Source organism: Pelophylax lessonae, assembly GCF_965119305.1.
Source record: "Pelophylax lessonae genome assembly, chromosome: 3".
Taxonomy (NCBI): Eukaryota; Metazoa; Chordata; class Amphibia; order Anura; family Ranidae; genus Pelophylax; species Pelophylax lessonae.
Window position 1 is genome coordinate 127,682,311 of NC_138770.1, and position 27,877 is coordinate 127,710,187.

General features: G+C 45.5%; 1 protein-coding gene across 1 annotated transcript in view; it reads left to right on the forward strand.

The window, feature by feature from the left end:
* Positions 1–272: 272 nt before the first annotated feature.
* Positions 273–27,877, forward strand: part of MATN3 (matrilin 3) — a gene marked incomplete at its 3' end in the record, with an annotated part of 48,502 nt that continues 20,897 nt past the window's right edge. Inside the window, exons 1-2 of the mRNA XM_082250792.1 lie at positions 273–555; positions 23,776–24,345. Of these exons, the coding sequence (XP_082106918.1) occupies positions 312–555; positions 23,776–24,345 (814 nt within the window). The 5' untranslated portion in view covers positions 273–311. The remainder of the gene's footprint in view (positions 556–23,775; positions 24,346–27,877) is intronic.

Below are 27,877 nucleotides of genomic sequence, written 5' to 3' on the forward strand. Positions count from 1 at the left end.
AGGTTGCATTCTTCAACAGAGAAAATATTATCATAGTGTGAAATGCCTAGTGTTTTTAATGGATACGTGTGAAGCTCTTGTTCAGGTCTATGGCTCTTTAAGGGTCATTCTCCTTGCACGCATATTAGGATGTTAGGTTTGGGAGGCACAGGATTGGTTTTTCCCTGGTGTGCAGAACTCAGGAAGAATAGGCGGAGCTTTTAATGGCCAGTGCTAGGTTACTAGACACCTGGCAGACTGCTTTCTACATACACTATCTGTCTTTGTAGGCACTTTGCAGAGAGAATCTGTGTCTCTGTGTGTTCAGCAGCATGATTCCCTTGCTCAGCCGAGCTGTGCTTTTTCTTTTTGTCTTTGTACTGGTGGCTGTTCATGGAACTCATTACAGGATGTATGGATACCCCATTCAAAGAAGCTACTACTTCCCTCCTCCTCTGGTCCATGGCAGTGCAGTGCTACCAGTGCCCAGACCCGGTGTATTGGCCAGTCCTCCTCATGCTGGCAATGTTCGTCCCAAGCCAGACACCAGGACTTTACAAATAAACCGACCAACAGGTAGGTACACCAAGCCCTTAATGGAATTGTTATGACTCCTGCAAATCAAAATAACCAAGATGGTAGTACAACTGGCATCTGTTCATTGGGTTGTCCCTTATAGTTTTCTCACTCTGCGTTTAAACTTATAAAAACTTTATCAGCTGAAAAATCTGTGCAAGAATGCTGTCCAAGACTAAAATTTTGAAAAATTTCCTTTAAATTGGTGCCATGCTAAAATCCAACCCCGTTTCTTCTTATTAGGTAGAGTTGTTGGCAACCTGAAAGATGTCGAGCATTTGCATATGAAACTTGGCCTTGTTCAGTCACCAAGCAACCTGAACTTTCACATTTGGTGTTAAAATGCATGTCCAACACATATACCTAATCTCGGGCATATGTACCAAATGCCCCAATACCAGGCCCCTAAATTTTTTCATACAATAATATGCAACATTTCTTTTAAAACGTCATATTCTTTCATTCCTACAAGACACTAGACCTCCAGGGTTCAGCGGTTCATTGGAACCCTAGGGTTCCTTCAGACATTGCTAGGAGTTCCTTGAACAATTAAACACTTCTTTGTCTCAGGTATGTAACCAATGACTCCAATAATCTTTTTATTTATCTGTAAGGGAGCATTCTTCCCACTGATCACATATGTGAGAAGCATTCTTCCCACTGGCCACCACATTAATGTACAATGAGCTGTTGATACGGTAATTATTGGTTCCCTGAGATCGGAAAGTTATGTTGAGTGTTCCTCAATGTTAAAAAGGTTGAGAAAGGCTGCACTACAGGAATTAATGATTTACTGGCTGGCAGCTGCCATACCTCTCATAATCTGCAACCAAGAAATCCCAGTTCCCAGGTTTGCTCAACCAATAACATCTTTGTGTAGGTCTTGTCCTCCAAATTGTGTTTTTCATTTATGTTAGATTGCAAGGAAAACTTAGTTCTTGAATCCCTGACAAATGTTAAAGATCAGTAAACAAACTTAATTTCATCAGTGTCTACCCAATAATATATTCGTTTTGGATGAACTGACTTTTTACATCATCTGAGAAGTTCAATCCAGTTACTTCAATTCCTGGCTTAACTAACTTTTGGCAACTGTATGTATTACTAATATCTAGGAGGAAATGATGGTTCGTTAACTATTACAGCCAGATTAGCACAAAAATGCAATGGTTTTGCTGCTCTTCAAATTTATGCTGCACTTTATGAATAATAGTCTCCCAATTCCCATTACCGTTCAAAAATAGAACCAATCTTTTCCTCGTATAGGGTGAAAGTTTTTGGTTTGGGGAGATGCAGGCTTCGCCTTGAATTCTACCTGTTTGCAGTTCAGCAAACAGGTTAGAGAAATTAATTATTGCGTACTCCAAAAACACTCCATCGTTAAAACCAGGGATATTCTTCCATCACGTCTATCCACAATGCCACTCAAGCGTGCAGCCCTCCACAGACCGGGGAGTCTTCTGAACACACTGCAAAAAAACACACAGGAGGGTGCGAACACCTTGTGCATTACCATGAATACATTTTTTTAAATCCAAAACGAAAAATGGATACTCACATGCTGATATAAAAATTCAAGCAAAAGTAATACACTGCAGCTGGACGTAGTGATTTTATGGTACACGTTCCAATCTATGGGACCTAAAGTTGCAGCGACTTTGAAAAGGTTCCTGCACTACTTTGATGCAACTTTCTTGCCACTTGAGTTCTAGAGAGTGCAAATTTCCATCAAAGTTGGACTCAAAAAGTTAAACTTAAGCACTTAAAATCTTGTGACTTTGGAGTTGCACTAGTGAGATCGGAACCTAAATCATGTTTATCTTTTTCACAAAGATTTCAAATTCCGTAGCAGGTCTGTAAAGAGAGACAAAATATACTAGCAGATTTTATTCATCCATATGTCCACACATTACTGATATTTCAAGTTATGGATAGACGTCATCAAGGTTAATCTTTTTTTAGTTGTCTCTTGTTTCTAGACTTAAACATGGTCTCTTGTGTTTCAAGATCAGAGATTCATTAGGTGTTAGGAGGATCACTTTAGTTTAAAGTTGTAAAACCTCTTGTCCAAACGGAGAAGTTACACCCTAAACTGGGTGGTAATTTGACACAACAGTGTCAATCAGTATACTGTATATAACACACAAAGGGTACACCACTAATTAGCTATAAACATTTAGAAAAACTCTTGAAAGCTAATCTGTGGTTACTGACCATTTCTCTTTTACTGATCTGATTAAAATAGAATGATGCCCTATTCGCTGTTATGGGTTATTGCTCTTTTCACATTACCATTGCTTATTGTACTGCCCTACTATATATTCCAACATTTTCAATGGAATAATAAAAGTAGAATTACAACCCTAAAAAGCTAGCTTGTTCATTATTAAATAAAACGACAGTATTAAATATTATTTTACAAACCTGTTTAAATAAATCATTTTTAATTGCCTGTAGCATAATGTTTTTATTTATAACATGTAACCCATCAGATACAAAGTTGTATCACTCTAATCTGAGTCTTCAGTAGCAATTATTGGGCAAAATCATTTTTAGCTATTTGTATTTATTAAATATATTGTTAAGATTTAAAAATGACCACTTTAAGTTTTTGTATTTATATTTTTTAATTTTATTAAACAGCTATGTAGGTCACTCTTAAAGATATAGTAGATGATGTACTAGTACAGAAACCTGGCTGCTCGAGTTGTATGTTTTTTTCTTGGGGGCAATTACTTCAATAATCATTTAGTACATCCCTTGTTACCATTTATACTGACTGACTGACTGACTGACTGACATATCTAATCTAATGTAACAGGAGGTTGATCTTATTTTTGGCAACCCTGGAGTGAGAAGGTGCAACAACTGGACGGACCTTAGAATGGCAACTAAGCATTTTACGTTGATGCTACATTCAATAATTTTTATTATTTGGATGAAAGTGTCCTACATTTTATTCTAAGCTCCAAACATACATGAATAATAGGTAGCAATAAAGTGCATTCAAGAGGCAGAGAGAATGAGTTGATTGTGTGAACAGATGCAGACAGTGTGCCTCTCAAGAAGAGCCAAGTTTCCATCTAAAGACAAATGTTTACATTGAACAGGAGAAGTAAAAAATGCCAATGATAGATAGTTGAGCTCTGAGCAAGTAACACCATTTGGATAATGCAGCTCCCAAAGGTCCCTCCAATACCAACTTAGTAAGAAATCACTGGAGGGCAACGTTTCTTGCCAAAATTGCTGTTTATTTTTTTCTACTACACTATGACATTCAGTAGTGTACAGTCTGCAGGAATACTATATTATATATATATGGATATATATTATATAATATATTATTATTTTATTGTACTACTAGAACATATAAGTGGACTTGAATGGGCTAGATTTTTTTTACATCCCCTTTAAGATTTTTGTTAAGAAGATAAGTGGGAGCTATCCATGATAATGTATTAAGCACCTGTCCCGGAGACTATTCAACCCTAAAGCCTAAGTTTGGGTTCTGCCCCCCCATTGGTGCAGCCCCACTGCCTTTAATAAAAAAGAAAACGAAAAATTAGCATACATACCCTTTTCCCTTTCTTCTGTCTAGTCACATGGGGGTTTATTTACTGAAGCTGGAGAGTGCAAAATCAGGCTCACTTCTGCATAGAAACCAATCAGCTTCAAGGTTTTATTGCCAAATCTTAATTGAACAAGCTGCGGTTAGAAGCTGATTGGTTTCTATGCAGAAGTGAGCCTGATTTTGCACTCTCCAGCTTTAGTAAATAAACCCCATTACGTCATGGATCCTCCTCTTTAATGATTAGAGGGTCACTCCTGAATGCAGCAGAGACTGGCACTAAGATAGAAAGATGTGGCACCAATCCCTGTGCATTTTACTTTTAGAACAGGGTTGTTTGATGACATGCCCCCAGGGACAGGTCCAGGACTCACAGGAAGTGGGTTGAATGACATTGGGCATCATTCAAATTGGAGGAGAACCAGTGCAGACCTTTGGATAGGTAAGTCCATGGGGGGGAGCACAACAGGGAGCAACTATTGCATCCAGGGCTGCTTCTTTTTTTTTGTCAAATATTACATTTTATTGAAACGATCAAAGAGTAGTAACAACAGGGTACATATAAAACAACCACAGTAAACAATCCTCCAGTGAAGGTAAAGCAAAATGTTAAGAAGGCAAAACCATCATAAAGGTAAAGGCACAACTGAGTCATCTGTATGCAAAAGAAAGACATCGAAAATGGACCCCACAAAGCGGGAAAAGATCTTAAGACCCTAAGTTAGACAATACAGCCAAGAGCACAATATTCAAGAGTAAACCAGGTTGTAAACAAGTGGTGGAACGTGGGGAGGAAAGCCTCCACATTCGGTTCATACGGAGCGTTACTTGGTACCATAGGAAACATAACAGGGGGCAGAGAGACAGGACAGCACCAGAGCAAAGAAAAGGAGAGAAGAAAAGAGGAGATTGAAAAAAGGACAAGGGTGGGAGAGGGGGGGAGTGGGGGGAGGGGATGGGCAGAGGCAGTGGGATGCTGCGCCGGGCCAGACCACCTGTCCAAGGCAGGTATCTCAGCGGAATTAGGGGCACATCAGGGCCTTCCCCCATCAGAGATAAGAATATTCCAGTATCCCCATATTTTTTCGTATCTGTCTCGTTTGTGGAGCACCGTGAGGGTCAGGTCCTCCATCTTGTTGATATCCTCCAATCTGCGCATGCAATCCCTGATGGAGGGTGGTTGGGCAGTCTTCCAATACAGCGGGATGCAAGACTTCGCTGCGGACAATACATGGGGTACAATAGATTTTTTACATTTCCTCATCGGAATGCTCGATAATTGCAAGAGAAAGAAGGCCGGGGTGTCTGGGATGGCGTGGTCCGTGAGGTCCCATAAGAGGGAACGCACCGCCGACCAGAAGTCCCGAAGTTTAGGGCAGGACCAAAAGATGTGGAGGAGAGTGCCCCGCTCCTCTCGACACCTCCAGCATAAGTCAGGCGTCCCCGGGAACATCCTACTCAGAAGGGACGGTACTCTATACCACCTCGTCAGCACTTTGTAATTAGATTCCTGTAACTTTGTACAGGTCGGAGTCTCTAATGCAATAGTACAAAGATTGATTTGTTGAGTTGGCGAGAGCGTCAAGTGGAGATCCCGCTCCCACTTGGAGATAAATGCAGGGGTAAAGTCCTCTGTAGGAGTCACCAACAGAGTATATGCCTGCGAGAGAATTTGGGGAAGGATCCTGTCTCAGGAGCATAAATCTTCGTACGGCGTGAGTTCCTTGCTGGAAAGGTCAGGTGTAGGTAAGAAGTGGAGGAAGTGGTGAAGCTGAGCCAACCTGCGAGAAATTTAAGGCATAAGGACCAGTGGGTGCCGTCAGGTCCTCAATCGAGGGCCAACCTTCCGCGCACAGGAAGTGTGTGACCGTCCCCCGGTTTAGGGCCAGCAGGGTTTGGAATGGTCGGTCCGATATACCGCGCCTAAAAGCCGGGTTACCCAACACTTGGAACAGAGGAGAGGTAGGGGTGGAAATGGCCGGGTGAGAGAGGAGGGAGGCTGTCACAGCCAGAGTGACACCGATGGTCGGATGAGATTTAAGCGACGATGGGCAAGAATCCCCACACCACGGTGCGCCACCCAGTGGGATTGCTGATTGGGCCTGTTCCAACCGTCACCCACAGTTTATTCGCCCCATGACGACGCCAGTCCAACAGACATCCGAGATGGACCGCCTGGTAGTACTTGGTCACATTAGGGAGAGCTAATCCGCCGTGTTGCTTGGAAAGAGATAAAAGGGAGCAAGCTTTGCGTGGCGAACCAGAGCGCCAAATGTAGCGTATAAATATGGAGTGGAGCTGCCTGAAGAAAAGCGGCGGCAGCTTGATCGGAAGGGCCCGAAGAAGGTACAAGACTTTGGGAAGGATTGACATTTTGATGAGATTGCACCGCCCGAACCAAGAGTGAATACTCCCGGCCCACACCGTGAGAAGCTGACAGATTGTCGCTAGAAGCGGAGAGAAGTTAAGGCCGTATAGTTTGGAGAGGTCAGGAGCTATGTGGGTACCCAAATACGTCAACGCTGTTGGAGTCCAGCGGAAAGGCAGGGACGATGTCACCTGAGCCAGAAGGGCAGGCGTCATTGCTACTCCCATTGCCTTCGATTTACTGTAATTGATCTTGTTAGAACAGGAGCCGTATAGTTCCAGCTCTCTAAGAAGATTGGGAGCGGAAATTACCGGATTGGAGAGGGAAAACATAATATCGTCTGCATAGGCCGAAACCTTGCACTCCATGTCCCTCACTCGCAATCCTGTGATATCAGGGTTGGCCCTGACCTTGCAGAGAAAAGGTTCTAAGGAAAGCGCGTAAAGTAGCGGGGAAAGCGGACATCCCTGGCGGGTGCTGTTGCCTATAGAGAGGGACTCTGACAGCACCCCGTTGCACTTTACCTGAGCGGTAGGGCCAGAGTATATGTGGCCAATCCAGGCCACCATGGTGGAGCCAAGACCGATCGTCCGCAATGTGGCTGTCATGAATCGCCAGCTGACGCGGTCGAGAGCCTTTTCTGCGTCTGTGTTCAGAAGAACACATGGAACACGGGACGTCTGCGCTAGATGTATGAGATTAAGCACCTTGGAGGTGTTGTCCCGCGCTTCTCGAGTTGGAATAAACCCCACCTATTCCAAGTGAATCAGGCATGGCATGAGGGGCCCAAGGCGGTTCGCCATTATCTTTGAAAAGACCTTCAAGTCTACATTCAGTAGCGATATCGGGCGATAGCTACTGCAAAGAGCCGGGTCCTTCCCGTCCTTTGGAATAAGGGAGATATGGGCCCTGAGCGAGTCAGTCGGAAAGGCGGATTTGTTAGAGCCGAGGAGATTAAGCCAGGCCACCCAATGGGGGCCTAGGGTCTTAAAGTAAGTAGTATAGTAAAGGAGGGTGGAGCCATCCAGGCCCTTTCCCACCTTAAACGAACCCAGCGCCCCCTGCAGCTCCAACAAAGATATCGGAGCCTCCAGCTGTTCCCTCTCCTCCTGAGAAAGACAGGGCAGACGCGCTGTGGCCACATAATCGTCAATTTGTGTTGGGGAGGCTGCCTGAGGAGGCAAATTATAAAGGTCGGAGTAGAACGCCCTAAACTCCTCTGCGATCAATCTAGGCAGAGCCACCTTCCGTCCCCCCGCCGAACGAACGTTAAGAATATAGTTTGCCAGCTGCTGCGCACGGACAGAGGCCACCAATAAATGGCCACACTTGTCTCCAGAGTAGAAGGCCTGACGAGAGCATTGAAGATCCGCCTTACCTTCTGGCGAAGAGAGAATAGTTCTCACTCATCATCCCTGGTCAGGGAGCGTTTGTGCCTAGTTTCAAGAGTGTGAATATCCCCCAATAGTGTATCCAGTAGTTGTAAGTGGGCCTTCTTAAGGCGTGAGCCATGCTTAAAGCGGTAGTATCCCGCTTTTTGACACTTTTACCTACAGGTAAGCCTATAATAAGGCTTACCTGTAGGTACAAATAATATCTCCTAAACCGGCACGGTTTAGGAGATATTTACAGTGCATGCAGCCGCTCGCGCGAGCGGCGCATGCGCTCTGAAGGTCCGGGGGGACCTTCAATTAAGTTGCCGGGAGCTTGCCGGAAAAATCACTCCCGCGCGCATGCGCGGGAGTGACGTCATCGCGGCTCCGGCCAATCATCGCGCCGGAGCCGTTTCTTACGCCGAACCCGGAAGAGACGATGAGGGATCATGGCAGCGCCCGCAGCGATGTCCGGGGGTCCGTGTCGGGGCTTCGTTTTAAGGTAAGTTACACATAATGGGCTAGTATGCGATGCATACTAGCTCATTATGCCTTTGTCTTACAGGTTTTTTTTTTTTTATTTTTTTTTTTATAGGGTTTACAACCGCTTTAATGAAAAGGCTGCGAATCATGGTTTTGTGGGCTTCCCAGACCACCCCGGGGTCACAGTCCTCTGTAGTGTTTTCCCTAAAGTAATCAGTAAGTTCCCGAAGGATCTCAGCGTGTACCTCAGTATTTTGCAGTAGAGAGTCACTGAGACGCCACACTCTGGTGCCCACACCATCCACAAGACTATAGATCAAAGAAACAGGTGCATGATCTGAGAAAGTGATCGAGCCGATCTCAGTATCTCGCACCGCATGCAATTGGCGGTGAGGTATGAGAAAAAAGTCAATACGAGAGTAGGTTTTGTGGGGTGAGGAGAAAAAAGAATAGTCCCGTTCACCGCCATGTTGTAGACGCCAGGCATCTACTAGCTGGGCATTGTGAAGCACCTGCAAAAAACACTTCCGAATTCCATGGGGGATTGAGGACACCCCAGAGGAAGTGTCAACCGACGGGACCAGTGGGATATTGAAGTCCCCCCCCACAATCAACTGGCCCTCCTGAAATACAGCAAGCTTTTCCAAGACATCCGCCATGTAGACGTCCTGTCCGTCGTTAGGTGCATAAAGACACGCAAAAGTAAGGCGAAAGGAGCCAATCAATCCTTTGAGGAAAACAAACCGCCCCCCCCCCCCGGGTTCAGCAACGAATCCTCACATATCCATGGTACTCGGGTGGACAACAAGATGGAGACCCCTTTAGACTTTGCAACGGCATTAGTAGCGTGATACGAGAAAGGGTAAAACCGATTCTTGAGGAATGGAAGACAATCATCTCTGAAATGGGTCTCCTGAATGAAAGCCACATCCGCACGGCAGCGGTGTAATTCATTAAGGAGCACCTTCCGCTTTTCTGGTACGTTGAGCCCCTTAGCGTTTAGGGAGATCAACTTAAGAGAATCCATGGCCCAGCACTGCACCCACCACACCCGCCCCCCCTTGGGGAGAAGAGGGGAAGGGAGGGAAGGATAATGGAGTAGGAAAGAGGGAGGAGGAGGTGGGTTAAGAGGTAAGGCAGAGAGGGGAGGGAGAGTGGCATGGAGGGAAGGAGGAGGGAAGGGATCACCAGATAAGCGAGAGGGAAAAGGAAGAGAAGATAGCAGTAGACAGGGGAAGGAAGATAAAATAACACCCTAAGACACTAGGAAGCATGTATACTGCACTAGCACCGGGATGCAAGCAACACCCCGTGCGCTAACCTACGGGGGGTCGAGGGTGGAGACGACGCAACCAGACGGGTCGGAGTCCGGCTGCCCATTCCGCCTAGCCCGTAGCAAGGTAGGTAAAAGGGGGAGAGGGAGAGAGTAAGTAGAAAAGTGTATATACAGGGGGGATATCAGAAACGTAGACCGCACCTCCCTATGGCAAGACAGGGAAGCCAGGGAGCATAGAGAGTGTTACAAATGCTGGCGCGGAGAAGACCCAGCTAGGATCCCCCGGCCAGCTAACCCATGAGAAGGCAATGGAGCCCGGAAACAGTTAGGGCAGTCAGAGTACAGAACATGTCATGCATAAACAGGCACAGAGACATACACGGTGCAGTATGCCCCAGGGAGGGCGTGTAGCAAAACCATCATCCCTCCCCAGTGAGACCGCACAGCGCAGGCTCTGGAACAAAATAAAACAAAACGAAAAGTGCATATGTATTCAACAAGAATACCAGAACCCACCGGGCAGTCAGATTGCCTGGAGTCCCCAATGGCAGCGTACAACCCCACGTGGAATGACCCACCAGTATGCAGTGGGGGGAAAACCTACTCCCCTAGCTCCAAGCCCGCAGGCCATCCCAACAAAAAGATGGCGTACCCTCCAAAGCCCCCCCCCCCCCCCCCAGCCAGGCGATCCGTCCCCGGCAGGCCAAGCAAAGGTAAAAAAACAACAAACAAACCAGGTGTCCCAGAATTTGCAGAAGTCCTCTCACCTCCCCAACCACCCCCTCCCCCCATCCCCGAGATCAACCGGAGTCCCCCCAACCCCCTCAAGTCACATAGGGCAGCAAAGCAAACGGGAACAGGCAGCCCGCAGTCCATAAGGTGGGGGTAGAGGCAGCTCCAGACAGTAGGACAGTTCAAGGTCTCAGTGGCACGTCCGGGAGATGAAGGGGGAGGTAATTCCAAAGCGTCCACCAGGTCAGTAGCACCAGAGCCCGGTCGGGTAATAACGGGGGGGGCAAAGGGGGTCCACACCGGAAAAGTTCACCAGCAGGGAGAGGGCAGTAACAAGTCAGTGTCCACGGGGGGAAGCAATCCAGGGCAATCAGGGACAAAGTGGACAGTCAACAGACCTAATTAAACCAAAAAGTAGTGTTGCACCAGTCATGTGCACACATAGTGTAATAAAACTCAAAATCAGTGTCCATACATGTTCCAATGTCCATACAATCAATCAAATAAACGGTGAATCCACGTGTCCAAAAGAATCTTGTGCAAAACTTAATTAGTGCTTTCGTGATTAGTGAAATCCCACCACCAGGTGAATTGGTCTCTCACCTCCACTATAGACCCACTGCTGGGTCAATCACAGCGTTGTATATACACAGGGACCTTCAGATAGTAAAGGCTATGGATAGCCTATCACCTCCAGAGGGATTCTTACCGATAGACATAAAAGGGGAACAAAGGAAGAGATCTAGTGCTCTCTGTATGGTTGCAGTAAACCGCTTTATTGAGTAAAAGGAATGGTACTCACAAAGGTGGCGCTTCCAAAGCGCATAGCAGTCAGCATAAACGGTATCTAGGAAGAGGCAGCTTCCAGCACGCAGGCTCTGGCTTAGGGGCAGTGAGTCCCGCAGAAGCTGGGCAAAGATCGCTGAGATTTCAGAGAGGTCATCAGGGCCTGTTGCCTCAGGGAGAACCTTGATCCGCACATTATTCCTTCTGCTGCGGTCCTCAATGTCCTCCATATGTAATTGCATGGCGGTGGTCGATTCAACCTGAGCCCGGTGAGCTGTCTCCAGGGCTCCGAAGCGGCAATCCATGGCCGTGAGAGCAGTCTCTCTGGCCGTCACCCGCTCCGTGACTTGCTGCACTTCCGCCCTCACCTCTTTAACAGCTCGCTGATGAGTCACCTCCAGGCGGCCCACGATGGCCTCAATGTCAGCCTTGCTAGGTAAGGCGCGCAATATGGCGCAAAGTTCCTCATCCACTTCTACCCGCTGTGACAGTAGTGATGTACTGGGATCCCCCGGGCGGAGTGCGGCTGACGTATCAGGGAGGAGATCTGAGGCAGCTGAGGACGCCGGAGAAGCTGGAGGTAAGTCCGCTGCAGGCCGCGGCGTGGAGCAGGCCACCGCCATATTGCTCATGGGAGCTGGGGCCGGGGAAGAGGAGAAGAATTGTCTGATTTCGCCGCTTACCGGAGTCCTGAGGGGGGTCGCCGAAGTCCCAGAGGTGCCCCTAGTCTTCCGACGCTTCATAGACCTTATCCCCACCGTCAACAGACTGTATAGGCTAGGTTAGGCACAAGCAAGCACGGAGCTCTGATAAAACACAGCCTCAGCCGGCCATGTCCAGACCACGCCCCTCCCCAGGGCTGCTTTTTATGTCTTTTTAAAAAAGCCCAGGTTCTATTTTCTTTTTAAAATAATTCAACCAAGAATTGGACTTTAAAGTGGTAGTAAACTCAGTCATTAGAAAAATCTTTGACAGGCAGGGTTTTTTATACCAGAAGGGACCCTAGAGGTCGTTTCAATCATAAATCTTCCCACTGCCTGTCAGCTCCTAATATAATCTAAGCCACACATGTGCAGCTCAGACCACATTTACAGGCCCGCTCTGTGTGCCGCTGCCACGCGACTCCCGTACACATGCAAGGGAGTGATGTCGCCCCAGCACAGCTATCCATGCGGCTGAAAATCGCATCTCTCCCGCAGTGTGCTGTCAAGGCTCCCCCTATCTCTGGCAGCTTTTTTAATTTTCCCAATGAATGAAAAGCATTGTCTAATTGGACAGAGTTTAGAGGCGGGGAAATCATGGGGATGATCTCCACCTTGTCCAATCAGAGAACACGTTGCATTCATTGAGAAAATAAAAAGTTCTCTTTGAATGGCACCTGTGCCAACTAAACGACTGCCTGTGTTCACTAAGTAGCAGGGCATCTCCTCAGTATGGGATCCAGAAGTTAGTGGGGATTGCTGGGATATTGGTGGCTACTGCAGTAATTTCAGTCTTCTATGGGGATCTCACATGAATGGCACATACATACTCACATTGGTCCAAGCTGAACCAAGGCAACTATGTAAAAGCTGTCATACCTAAACTTCAGCTTTTCTTCACTGTCCTTTTTAATGAAGTTTCAAAAAAACATCTACTTTTAGCCTTGAGCATAGATTTTTTACATGAATCGCTCTTTTCTCTAAGATTGTCACCCCATTAAAAGGCATTTTGCAAACTGCTGTACACTTCTATTCTTAAAGTGAACACAAGAGAACCTGTCACTAGAACAGGTGTCCTCATTGGAAGATTCTCCTGCACCTTCTGCCCATAGCTGGAAGAGTTTTGGAATTCCCATCACCTTTTTTCTTGGTGAAGAGAAAATGAAAGGGCAAATCATACAGCAAAAAAAGAGGGGCGACCCTTCCTGGTTTATGCAAAATTTAAACCAAAATGAATTTGTTAGTGGTCTAGGAATGCCCTAAATCTGCTAACCTTGGAAGGGGTCACTTGGGAACATCCTGGTGAAGTGACACCAAATACTACAGAAAAAGTCTAATATGTATGGGTTTGAAATCAACAATGGATGAAGTAGGAATAGTTCATGTAAAAGTTTTACCAAGTTTACATCAATGTAAAAGTTAGGGAGAAAGAGCAAAAGTATGTATCCTCATACTGAGAGTAAAGCAGAACCTCTGCAGGAAAAAGGACACTGGAGTGGAGCTTCACAACTTTGCATTAAGCAAATATGTACTGTATGTCATTATGATCTACAACAGTGGTCTTCAGTCTTTCTAAAAAAATAGGGCCAGTTTACAGCCCTTTAAACTTTAGGGGGTCTGGACTGTACCCAGTGGGATTAGAAAACATTATAGTGTCAGTGGGAGTGAACACTGCCCCATCATTGGTATTTGAGTGAGGAATAGTGCTCCATTGTTGGTGTCAGGAATAGTGCCCGATCGTTGCTGTTAGTGTGAGGAAAAGTGCCCCATCGTTGGTGTCAGTGGAAGTGAACATTGCCTATCATTGGTATTCAGTGGCGGCTGGTGCTCAAAATTTTTTTTTGGGGGGGGGGGGGGCGCAAAAAGAAAAATGTAATAGGTATTGCTTTGCGGCAAAAAACGCGGAAAAAAATTGCGTGACTTTGAGATCATGGTACAGGCATGGCACAGGTGATGGTATAGGCATGGCACAGGTCATGGTAAGGGCATGGCACAGGTGATGGTACAGATGATGGTATAGGCATGGCACAGGTGATGGTATAGGCATGGCACAGGTGATGGTACAGGCATGGCACAGGTCATGGTACAGGTCATGGTATAGGCATGGCACAAGTCATGGTAAGGGCATGGCACAGGTCACGGTACAGGCATGGCACAGATGATGGTATAGGCATGGCATAGGTCATGGTACAGGCATGGCACAGGTCATGGTACCGGCATGTCACAGGTCATGGTAAAGGCATGTCACAGGTCATGGTAAGGGCATGGCACAGGTCATGGTACAGGCATGGCACAGGTCATGGTAAGGACATGTTACAGGTGATGGTACAGGCATGTCACAGGTGATGGTATAGGCATGTCACCGGTCATGGTAAGGGCATGTCACAGGTCATGGCACAGGTCATGACACAGGCATGGCACAGGTCATGGTACAGGCATGGCACAGGTCATGGTAAGGGCATGGCACACGTAATGGTACAGGCATGGCACAGGTGATGGTACAGGCATGTCACAGGTGATGGTATAGGCATGTCACAGGTCATGGTAAGGGCATATCACAGGTCATGGCACAGGTCATGGTACAGGCATTTCACAGGTCATGGCACAGGTCATGGTAAGGGCATGTCACAGGTCATGACACAGGCATGGCACAGGTCATGGTAAGGGCATGGCACAGGTGATGGTATAGGCATGTCACAGGTCATGGTAAGGGCATGTCACAGGTCATGACACAGGCATGGCACAGGTCATGGTACAGGCATGGCACAGGTCATGATACAGGTCATGGTAAGGGCATGGCACAGGTGATGGTATAGGCATGTCACAGGTCATGGTAAGGGCATGTCACAGGTCATGGTAAGGGCATGTCACAGGTCAAGGCACAGGTCATGACACAGGCATGGCACAGGTCATGGTACAGGCATGGCACAGGTCATGGTAAGGGCATGCCACAAGTGATGGTACAGGCATGTCACAGGTCATGGTACAGGCATGTCACAGGTCATGTCACAGGTCATGGCACAGGTCATGGTACAGGCATGTCACAGGTCATGGTACAGGCATGTCACAGGTCATGGTACAGGCATGTCACAGGTCATGTCACAGGTCATGGCACAGGCATGTCACAGGTGATGTCAAAGGTCATGTCAAAGGTCATGTCACAGGTCATGGCATCGCACTGCAGTGGCTTCAATCACTTACCTGCTCTACTCTCCTGGGCTGGCTCGCTGACTCGACCGTGACCCTGGCGCTGCTCCTCTCTCTCCTCGAGTCTTCTGTCCAGGCATGTCACAGGTCATGTCACAGGTCATGGCACAGGCATGTCACAGGTCATGGCACAGGCATGTCACAGGTCATGTCACAGGTCATGGCACAGGTCATGGTACAGGCATGGCACAGGTCATGGTATAGGCATGTCACAGGTCATGGTAAGGGCATGTCACAGGTCATGGCACAGGTCATGACACAGGCATGTCACAGGTCATGTCACAGGTCATGATACAGGCATGGCACAGGTCATGGTACAGGCATGGCACAGGTCATGGTAAGGGCATGGCACAGGTGATGGCATAGGCATGTCACAGGTCATGGTAAGGGCATGTCACAGGTCATGGTAAGGGCATGTCACAGGTCATGGCACAGGTCATGACACAGGCATGGCACAGGTCATGGTACTGGCATGGCACAGGTCATGGTAAGGGCATGGCACAAGTGATGGTACAGGCATGTCACAGGTCATGGTACAGGCATGTCACAGGTCATGTCACAGGTCATGGCACAGGTCATGGTACAGGCATGTCACAGGTCATGGTACAGGCATGTTACAGGTCATGTCACAGGTCATGGTACAGGAATGTTACAGGTCATGGTACAGGCATGTCACAGGTCATGGCACAGGCATGTCACAGGTCATGGTACAGGTCATGTCACAGGTCATGTCAAAGGTCATGTCAAAGGTCACGTCACAGGTCATGGCATCGCACTGCAGCGGCTTCAATCACTTACCTGCTCTCCTCTCCTGGGCTGGCTCGCTGACTCAACCGTGACACTGGCGCTGCTCCTCTCTCTCCTCAAGTCCTCTTCTGAAGGCGGCGGGAACCCGCGGGAAGGTGAGCGCTGCTCCTCTCCTCTCCTCCTCTTCATTCTTCTGTCAGCTAATTAATTTTAATTAGCAGTGGGCATTCATTTAAAATGGACAAAGTCCTACAAGAGGTATATTGTTAACCTATTGAATAATTTGATTTAAAAACTATTATACTATATATAACACAGGAAGGATTTTTTATATATAATATAAAATAGTTATGTATTTGTTTGGTGATAAATAACGCATACTCAGACTGGTCTGGAGTGATAAGTGGGGTCTCCCAAGGCTCAGTCCTGGGACCAATTTTGTTAAATTTATTCATAAATAGCATTGAGGATGGGATCAGTAGCTCAATCTCAGTTTTTGCAGAAGACCCAAAATTAAACAGGGCAATAACTTCTCACCATGATATACTGTATATATCTTACAGAATGACCTGAACAAAATAACAGAGTGGGCAACTACATGGCAAATGAGGTTTAATGTGGAGAAGTGTAAGGTTTTGCACTTGGGGACTGAAAACATAAAAGCACAATACACTTTAGGGGGGGAACCTCTGGGGAAATCAAGAATGGAGAAAGATCTGGGAGTCTTAGTAGAAGATTGTTAGCACACTGATGTGCTGTCATGAGTCTGCAACCTAAAGGGTTAACCTAGAGCATACTAATTGCAATAATTCGCAAACAGGCTGCCTTATTTAAACAGCTCAGCAGCACTGTGTCTTTGCTGTCTTTTCTGCAGCTCCTCCTGTGTTCTTGAAGCCTGTGTCCTGTTACCTGTTTGATACCCGTTTCGACCTTTGGCTTGTTCCTGACCTCGTTGACCTGCTGCCCGTCCTGACCCCCCGGCTTGTTTGAACATTCTCTCGGATCTCCCTTGTCTGCTTATCCGCCTTCGGATCTTGACCGGTTTCTCCCTTGGTGGGGCGACCCTGAGGACCGCGACCTGGTATCCACACGCAGCGAAGTCCATCCTCACCACTAGAGGCTCTGGCGAAAACCGGTGGATACTTAGATTCTGCACCTCAGGTTAGCCTGTGTCACTTACCTTGGGGGTTCCTGTCTAAGCTCCGCCCTCCGGCACACGTGGGGCCTTCCTCTGCCATCAGGCTACCAGTTGTATCCCTAACAAAGATAGACTAAAGCCTCGTACACACGCAACGAATTTCCACCGACCGGTCGTCCGTCTTTTGTCCAGAGTGGTGTCTGTTGGTTGGAATGTGCCTAGACTGCACACGAATTTTCCCGCAGGACAGAATTCTACTTCAGAAGTGATGTCATGTTTTGGATTGCTTTCTATGTGTTCTTTCATCTCTGAGCATGCCTAGTCTTGCTCATAAGATTTTTCCCCATCGAAATCTGTACTAATAACACGAAAATCGGACGTGTTTTGATGGTCGATGAAAATTATATAGCCTGCACACCAGGATTTTTTCGGCCGAAAAGTCGGAATCGGTTGTCGGAAGCACCATACTAACAAGCCGAAAATCGGCAGATCGGTCGTCGGATGAAAATTCCCAGCCGAATTTCTTCTCGTGTGTACGGGGCTTTAGTAATAGCATGCAATGTCAAGCTGCAGCTGCCAAAATGCCGGCAGAATATTAGTATGCATTAGGAAGGGGATGTATTCCAGAGATAAATCTGTAATCCTACCACTTTATAAATCCATGGTCCGGTCACATCGGGAGTATTCTGTCCAGTTCTGGTCACCAGTCCTCAGAAAGGATGTGCTGGAACTGGAGAGAGTCCAAAGAAGGGCAACTAAACTAATTAGGGGATTGGAGAACCTTAATTATGAGGAGCGTTTACAAGCGCTTGATTTATTCTCCCTGGAGAGAAGACGCCTGAGAGGGGACATGATAGCGATTTACAAATACCTCAACGGTGATCTCAGCATAGAAAAAAAACTATTCAGTCGCAAGGAGTGTAAGAGGAAAATGAATACGTCCATACACTCCTACGCAGGTTGAACTGGATGGACTATTGTCTTTATTCAACCTCAACTACTATGTAACTATGTTTGGTTAGCTACAACTTTTAGTCTTTGCAATCTATTTAAAGTGCCGCAATCCACCAGGTCTTGCAGAGAATACAGGGATGAACACCACTAGAGTACTAGAGTACTGTGACACCTGTTTTGGTTGCTGATGGGTTAAAGGTTTATGCATGTATCAAAAATCCTGTGTAAAAAAATTAGGCCCTAATAAAATGTACAAAATAGTGAATACAGTGCAGAGGTCAGGAGTAAAATGTGGAGTGCAGTGTAGCATAAAATATAGTGTATTTATTGCAGGAGTATAATGTACAACATAGCATATACAGTACAGGGGTCAGGAGTATAACGTACAATATAGCTTATACAGTACAAGGGTCAGGAGTATAACATAACATAACGTATACAGTGCAGGTGTCAGGAACATAATGTACAATAGAGCATATACAGCACAGGGGTTAGGAGTATAACGTAACATAACGTATACAGTGCAGGCGTCAGGAATATATTGTATAACAAAGCATATATGGTACAGGGGGTTAGGACTATAATGTACAACATAGCATATACAGTGCAGAGGTCAGGAGTATAACATAGCATATACAGTACAGGGGTCAGGAGTATAACATAACATAGCGTATATAGTGCAGGTGTCAGGAGTACAATGTATAACAAAGCGTATACATTATAGGGGGCTAGGACTATAATGTACAACATAGCATATACAATGCAGAGGTCAGGAGTATTAAGTACAACCTAGCATATACAGGGCAGGGGTCAGAAGTATAACATACTGTACAATATAGTGCATACAGTGAAGGGGATAGTAGTTTAACGTACCATATGGCATATACAGTGAAGGGGTCATGAGTATAATGTACAACATATCGTTTACAATGCAGGGTCAGGATTATAACGTACAATATAGTGTATACAGTGCAGGGTCAGGAGTATAACGTACAATATAGTGTATACAGTGAAAGTATCAGGAGTATAAAGTACAACTTAGCGTTTACAGTGCAGGAGTCAGGAGTATAGCATACAACATAGCGTATACAGTGCAGGGTCAGGAGTATAACATATGATATAGCACATACAGTAAAGGGTTCAGGAGTATAAAGTACAAGTTAGCATTTCCAGTGCAGGGGCCAGGAATATAAGGCACAACATAGCATATACAGTACAGGGGGCATACGTGTAACACATAAGATAGAGAATGCCGTGCAGGGGTCAAGAGTCAGACTAGGTATACAGAGTGCAGTGGTCAGTATTATTTTGTCAGTGGGAAAAAACATGCCCCCAAAGTTGGTGAAAGAAAGTGGATACCTACACCCCCTCCCCTCACACCTCCATCCTAAAATGACCACACACCCCTTTTGTCTTCCCCCAGTGCCCAGGTGTCTATGAGGATGTGCAGTGTTAATAGTGTGCAGACTCAGCAATGTGCTGAATTGCCTTTTTATGGAGGAGGAGGATTTGCTATATATGAATGAGCTGCCACTGGATTTGCTTATGAACGAGCCACCTCTAAATTTTCATTTGAATGAGCTGAGAGACTGCTTTAGGACATTTGGTAAATATGGAATCTGGGTCAAATTCTTACTCATGTAAGTCATGTAAGAAAGGAAATCTATTGTGCATGTGGTGGTTAGATGTTTGAAGTGCATATAGGTTTTCCATGCACTTTCAGTCATCATACTTCAGACTTTACGAAAGTCATATGCTATGTGTGTGAAAGATAACAGGCCTCGTGCATGACCACACTACCCCTCACTCCAGCATCCCTTGTGTGCTTACATACAGTAACTCGTGCCATTTTTAGCCAGCCTGTGCAAATTAAAGCACTATTAAAGGCTCTTGTATAACAGTCTTAAAAGGTCTCAAATCCAGTTAATTTGTGATGAACACTCTTTACAAATTAAGAAAAAAACGTATTTTACCTCCCTTGAGTCAGCCAAATCCTCCTCCATTTTTATTTCATATGCTCCCAGTTCCAGGCACTGCAGCTCACAGTTGGAGGGTTTCAGCAGCATAGACAGTGCTGCCAATCCAGCAAGCAGTGGGAGGCTCAGTGTGGCCAGCTGCTAACCGACAACCTACCCGCTTATGACAATGCTGGTAACTACCCCTTCTTCAACATCTTCTGATCTTACTGTAGAGCAAGCAGCCACAGCCCACATGAGGGTGACAACACTGATTTGAATTTGGTAGCAGTGCATCAGTGTCCCCCTATCACGAGAAGCAGCACAAGGTGCACTTCACTGTCAGGATCAACAGGGATTTCTGAGACTTTGCAGGGGGGCTATTCGATAATGGTAAGTGCAGAAGCATTTATAAATAGGTGATGCAGAAGTTAAGCACTTTTGTTTTTTAAATGAAAGGCTTTAACTCTACTTTAAGCAAAATGTCTATTCTGGCATGTGGTGTATTTCAGACTGGGGAAAATTGAATGCGGTACAAATGGAAGGCCCTGTTTATTGATAAATTGGCTATCCAAAGTCATACAAACATGACACAATGGCTAAAAATAATGCTGTGATCAAAATGTGGGAAAGCACCAAATTATTTTATTTTGTATATGGAGATTTTACTACAAGTGTAACACCCCCCCCCCCCCTCTTCCCTCCTCTTCTTCTGTATTGAAAAAAAAAAATATGCCCAAGCTTTACTTACTCGCTCTATGCTCCAGCACTGTCCCCAGCTTCCTCCTCTGTTCAGAGACTCTGGTCCCCTTCAAGCACAATGACCCTTATGTCATTCTGCCCATTTCTCCCAAGCCCAACCTTCCACTGACACACCATCTGCAGGATGGCCTCATGGTACTCCAGGACTGAGCAGTACTCACATATCATTACGTGAGCACCACTTAGCTCAGAAGGAGTTCCTTTGCTGTCCAAAATTCAACATGTTCCTAATAGAAGACCTGGGACAGCATAGCAGATGCAAAAACTTTAGCTCAGTGGCGCCAGGGACTGGTTTCCTGGCAGTAAACTTTCCCAAGGACTGAGGGTGGATGGGTGGGGGGTTCGTATATTTATGGAGTCTGTCCTCATCCCCCCCCCCCCCTCACACCACAACTCCCCTTTACAGCACAGTCCCCCTTTATACAATGTTAACAGGCGCTTGATCACATATCGAACCAAAAGTCCATAGAGTTAAAAGTCATTAATGGCACAGGGGGAGAAAAAGTCCACCATGTAGGGCAGCCATCCAGAAACCAAAAGCCAGGGGTTCCACAGGGCTAAAACAAAGACAGACAGAGGCGCCTCTAAGTGTAGAATTTATACAACAGGTTTAATGAATAAAATTATGCACTCACGTTAGTAAGCATATATTCATGCCCATGAAACAAAGTTCCAGTGTGGAGAAGTGTACATCATCCGGTCATGGACATCCGTCCTGCTGGAGCCGAAATCCTTTCGCCGTGGCCGGCTTGTACGGCAAAGTTAGAACCAGGAAGTAGGCTCGGTGTATTTGCTTGACAGTGAGGCTTGGTGGATAGTCGAACCCCTTTTTATCAGTTTCCTTTACATTACAGTTCCCCCTTTAAAGCAGTCCCACAGTGCCCTCAGTTCTTCACATCACAGCCCCCCTTTACAGTTCAGTCCAATTTACATCACAGTGCCCCTTTACAGTACAGTCCACTTTACATACTTTACATTAATGTGACAGGGACTGCTCTGCAAAGGGGGCGCTGTGATGTAGAGGGGCTTCTCTGTAAAGGGGGCACTGTGATTTAAAAAATACTGCTCTGTAAAGGGGACAATGGTGATGTAAAGGGGACTGCACTGTAAAGGGGCCACTGTGATATAAAGGGGACTGCACTGTAAAGGGCACTGTAATGATTACAGTGGCCCTTTACAGTGCAGTCCCCTTTGTATCACAGTGCTCCTGAAAATCACAGCCTCCTCCATCACAGTGCCCCTGAAGTCTGCCCCCCCCCCCGTCCCTTTCCTCTCTAACATCACTGCCCCATTCCAATCTCTGCCTTCCCTGCACAGGATTCCTACCTTTGGCAGGGCAGAGGCTGTTATCCACCTGTGTATCCTCTACCAACTCCCGCGTCAGCCCAATGACGTCATCCTATTAGCAGAGCAGAGGGTGGGAGGTGCTGCAGATCTGCATAGAGAGTGGGAGCTTGCTGAAAAGACTCCATCTCTCTGTCCAAATCTCCAGCTCCTCCCACTCCCTGCCCTGCTTATAGGATGACATCATCGGACAGAAAGGGCAGTTGGGAGAGGACACACAGGGATGGCTGCACAGCACGAGATGAGAGGCCACCATGGTCTGTGATAGCCCTGTGTGGACCGCAGTCGCCACTCACCTCCTGCTGTGCATCTGTTCATCAACAGGCCATGGACTGGCACTGGTCCATGGCCTGGGGGTTGGGGACCCCTGCTCTAGATTATTTCTTGATTTTTTTCTAATATCTTGGTGACTGCATGATGTGAAGGCGCACATTGGTTTTATAAAAAGACAGTAGGGTAAATAGAAATGAAAAATTCTGTACTTCTCCTGATATATAGGAGGAGCCATACCTGGCCTGAGCAATAATCTAACAGCTGTTAGGCTATAAAGCATTTTTAAAAAAAAGAAAAACCTTTTTTTTTTAGTTTTAAGTGGTGAGGAATAAGAACCCATGTTGAGTTTTAATTGATGTCTAAAGCTGGCCATAAATGGGTAGAATATTGAATGAGGGGGCATGCAGGTTCTAAAAAAGTTTGTTTGTTTTCCAATCATTTGTGGGTCAAATTGATGTTCGTTTTTTACTTCACAGAATTCGGAGTAGGATGGCAAATGTTTCTCAAATGAATTTCTAACAGTATATGGGGTTTTCATTCCATTCAATTCAAAATCAAATGTTAAAAGCAAATTAAATCTTTCAATTGACAAAAAAATATTCTGAGAATTTTCATATGATTTTTCCTAAGACTTTTCTTAAGAATTTTCATTTGAAATTCTACCCATCTATGGAGATGGATAATGCAAAATTTGTAGCTGTCACCGAAACAGGATTAGACGGGAAATCTTCCATTGGGGACATGTGTTCTGGTGATCTCTCTGAAAAGGGATTTACCTGATTTTAGAGAAATTTCCTCTTATTTCCTGTTGTGTGCAGGACAGGAAATATCTCCCATGGTGCACAGATAGAAAAAAAAACTCTCAGGGGTTTTAAACAAATTCCATAATCTATTTAAAAAGAAAAAAGGTTCTGACTGTATCTATTAATTTTGTAAAGCACTGGCGCAATATAAATCCTGTATACTAATAATAATAATACATTAACTCCCACAGTTTTTCTTGACAACAGTAAAATAATTTAATGGTCACAAGAGAAAAATTTCAAGTGTTAATTATTTACAACTTTTTAATTTTCACATTTCAATAACACTTTAACCTTTGAATAAAACTGCATTATCACAAACGTAAGAAGGTGATAATACTGCTTTAAATAACACATAACAGCGTGGGTGTATTTTTAGAAAAAATTAGCATAGCTGTTAGTCAATCAAAACTACATGTAAATTTATTCTGCGGGAGTGGGGTAAAAATGCTATATTATGGCCACTAGAAGGCGCTGGGGAACATTCTTATTTCTTTGTGCTAAATGCCATCTAGTGGCCTTAAAGTGGTATTTTCATCCATTTACACATTTGATCTGCAGAGGATATAGCCTGAGAATATTTAATTTTGCCCCAATTGTACAGAACTAATTTACATTTTGACAGATGAACAGCTTTGAAATTTCTTTAAAATACTCCCCTATGTATTAACAGTCATAATTCACCAGGTTCATTGCTTTCTCCAAGCTTAGCTGTCTCTCACACCTATCTCTGCACTATTATCTTCACAGAGACTGCTTGTAAGAGCAGGCCCATGGATCTGGTGTTTATAATTGACAGTTCCCGCAGCGTCCGTCCTCAAGAGTTTGAGAAAGTCAAGATTTTCCTTTCCGATATGATTGACACCATAGACACGGGCGAAAGGGCAACTCGAGTGGCCGTGGTGAATTATGCCAGTACAGTCAAGATCGAATTCTTTCTAAAGACCCACTTCAATAAAGCTACCATGAAGAATGCAGTCTCTTTGATCAACCCATTATCCACTGGCACTATGACAGGCCTTGCCATACAGACCGCCCTTGAGGAGGCATTTACAGAGCAGTCAGGAGCCCGTCCTGTGTCCCTCAGGATTCCCAAAGTAGCAATCATTGTCACAGATGGAAGACCCCAAGACAGGGTGCAGGATGTAGCTGCAAGGGCTCGGGCCTCTGCAATTGAGATATACGCGGTGGGAGTGGACAGGGCAGACATGCAGTCTCTTAAGTTGATGGCAAGTGAACCACTTGATGAGCATGTGTTTTATGTGGAGACTTATGGAGTCATTGAAAAACTCACTTCAAAGTTTAAGGAATCTCTTTGTGGTAAGTTGTACACACAAATACACCAAACCAGTGCAATAAGTATGAATACCAGGTATGGCAATTTTTACATACACTGTATTGTCAAAAGTATTGGGACACCTGCCTTTACACGCACGTGAACTTTAATGGCATCTCAGTCTTAGTCCGTAGGGTTCAATATTGAGTTGGCCCACCCTTTGCAGCTATAACAGCTTCAACTCTTTCTGGGGAGGCTTTCCACAAGGTTTAGGAATGTGTCTATGGGAATTATTGGCCATTATTCCAGAAGCAAATTTGTGAGGTCAGGCACTGATGTTTTAATGGGAAGGCCTGGCTCACAGTCTGCACTCAAATTCATCCCAAAGGTGTTCTGTTGGGTTGAGGTCAGGACTCCGTGCAGGCCGGTCAAGTTCCTCCACCCCAAACTCGCTCATCTATGTCTTTATGAACCTTGCTTTGTGCACTGGTCCAAATCATTGGGTGGAGGGGAAATTATGGTGTGGGGTTGTTTTTCAGGGATTGGGCTTAGACCCTTAGTTCCAGTGAAAGGAACTCTTAAGGTGTCAGCACACCATGACATTTTGGACAATTTCATGCTCCCAACTTTGTGGGAACAGTTTGGGGACGGCCCCTTCCTGTTCCAACATGACTGTGCACCAGTCCACAAAGCAAGGTCAATAAAGACATGGATGAGAGAGTTTGGGATAGAAGAAATTGACTTGCCTGCAAAGAGTCCTGACCTCATCCCAATAGAACACCTTTGGAATGATTTAGAGGGGAGACTGCGAGCCAGGTCTTCTCATCCACATCAGCGCCTGACCTCACAAATGCGCTTCTGGAAGAATGGTTAAACATTCGAATAGACACACTCCTAAACCTTGTGGACAGCCTTCCCAGAAGAGTTGAAGCTGTTATAGCTGCAAAGGGTGGGCCAACTCAATATTGAACCCTACGGACTAAGACTGGGATGCCATTCAATGCAGGCGTCCCAGTACTTTTGATAATATAGTGTATTTAAATTTGTCCAGCTTGGACCAATGTAAGTATGTATGTGCCATATCTGTGGGATCTCTGTGAATTCTGGAAATCACAATAGCAGGCACCACTACTACAGTGATCTCCATTAGCTTCCAGGTCCTGTGCCAGGCTGCTGCATTGTGAACACAGGAGGTCACGCAGCCAGCACAGGTGTTGTTGAGGGAACACTTTGCTTTTCTCAATGAATGCAAAGCATTATCTGATTGGATGGGGTGGAGAGGCAGGATGGTGAAATCATGATCTCCACCTCATCCAATCAGGGAACAGTTTACATTGAATAGTGCCTAAGCAGAGCGAATAACCTCTTGTGTTTCGTAAACAACAATGAATCTAATCTTCTCAGCAGGGGTCCCAGAAGCTAGCTGAAATTACTGTAGTAGTGGTGCCTACTACAGTGATTTTCAGTTTCCAGGGGCAGGTATGGCACCTTTATACTTACATTGGTTCAAGATGGACCACTGTGACTATGTAAAAATTCACAAAATTGGAATTCATCTTTAAAATAGACTGGTTTATTCTAATTATTCTGCTTAATTTCTCATTTGAATTTCTGAATTTTGAAGGCTTATGTGATGCTTTGGCTCTATAAAATCTAGACACAAGGGTTTATTCAATGGCAATGAACACATAAAAAGTACACATTGATGAAAAAATTATCATAACAGGGGCGTGCCCGGAAGTGAGGATGTGAGTGTGGGCTGTGTATCTCCTCGCTGAACACCTCTCCCGCCGGAGCTGACAGAGACGCCGCGAGGACGCCCTAAAACAGCGGAGCTATAGAGCCGGAACTTGGCTGTGATCCAACCGCCGACATCTGAGCAGCTCGTGCCTCGGGAGGGGGGAGAGGAGCAGCTGTCCCGTGCGTGGAGAGAGAGGTGGAACCCGGCTAGATCCCGCCGTTCGGAACGTGGGCGGCCTGACCGGGTAGGGGACCGTGTCCCGGACCTCCCGCTGGGTGTCTCCGCCGTCAAGCTCCTTGCTGCTGGAGCACGCCGGGGTAACGGTGTGGAGAAGACAAGGAGAGTAGAAGGAGGAAATAGGACATCAACCTCTTGAGCTCCCACACTGTAGAGAAACGGAGGTGGGATACCCGGTTGGAAAAGCCGGCCCGAACAAGCACAAGATACCTATTGCAGGTTATTATATTATTTTAAAGCTCCTTAATGTGAAGGGTTTCCCCCAGAGAAAAAGGACTGTATACCTACCGAAAGAGGACAGCTGCGAACGTGGGTGAGATAATACCTTTTTGTTCTTTTTCTACCTATATCTACCTATTTCCATTGCTTGTGGGATGGCCATAGACTGTGATATCTATAGCAGGTAAAGTGGAAGAAAAAGGGACTACATCCCCTCTGTGCCGGATACCTGTTTGCCTCTTGGTGTTATTGAAATAAAGTCTACTAGAGGAATTATTGGAAACTGGGAGAGAACTGGTTATTGAACTAAAAAGGAAAGCATGACATTAACTAAAAAAAGGAAAGGAAAGAAAAACACGATAAAAGTCAAGATAAATAAACCAGAAGGAGAAATAGATAAATATTTTGCTAATAATCATAAAACGCCAAGGGAAGTAAAAATGGCAAGATCTGGAAACAGTGCCTTAACAAGCCCAGAGTCAGGGGATGTGCCGAGCTCTATGACTACTTCTCCTACCTCGGAGAATTATCTGGAAAGTCCGGAGACGAGACAAAGGGAGAATGAAATATCTTGTAATTATACACAGAGCTTGGAGTGCAGCGCGGAGTTAAAAGCTATACTACAAGCTCTACCAACTAAAATAGACATAGAACAGATGGTGCATAAAATAGAGGAAGCACATCAGAGAGAAATGCAGGAAATTAAGAAAGATATACAAAATATTTCGCAAGCTCTAGTAGAGGAATCAAAGGCCAGAAAAGATATTGAAGAGAGAGTAACATCATTGGAATTAACAAGAGACATACAAAGGGAGATAGATGAGAAGATACAATTACAGTTGGAGGAGATAGAAAACAGAAATAGACGTAATAACCTACGCATAAGAGGCATACCTGAAACGGTGGGAAAAGAGAGACTATTAGAAGTAGCGGAAGATATTTTTAAACAGATCATGAAGGATAAATATCCGGAACAACTAGAGATAGAAAGAATACATAGAACCACTGGCCCCAGAAATAAGGATGAGAGAAGCCCAAGGGATGTGATCTGCAGACTATTTCACTACGTACATAAAGAAGGGATTTTAAGACTGGCATGGGAATCCCAGGATATAAAAGTGGAAGGAGGGATAGTTAGGATATATGCAGACATCGCCAGAGGAACATTGAGAAGAAGAACTCTTTTGAAACCGCTATTAGATCTGGCAAGAAAAGCAGGATGTACATACAGGTGGGGGTTCCCATTCTCTGTAACATTCCGTAGGAACGGACAGTATTTCAACCTTAGGACATATCAGGACAAGACGGCATTTTTCCGGTTTATTGAAACAGATCCTATTCAAATAGTGAATTGGCTGAACCGATTGCCCAGCGAAAAA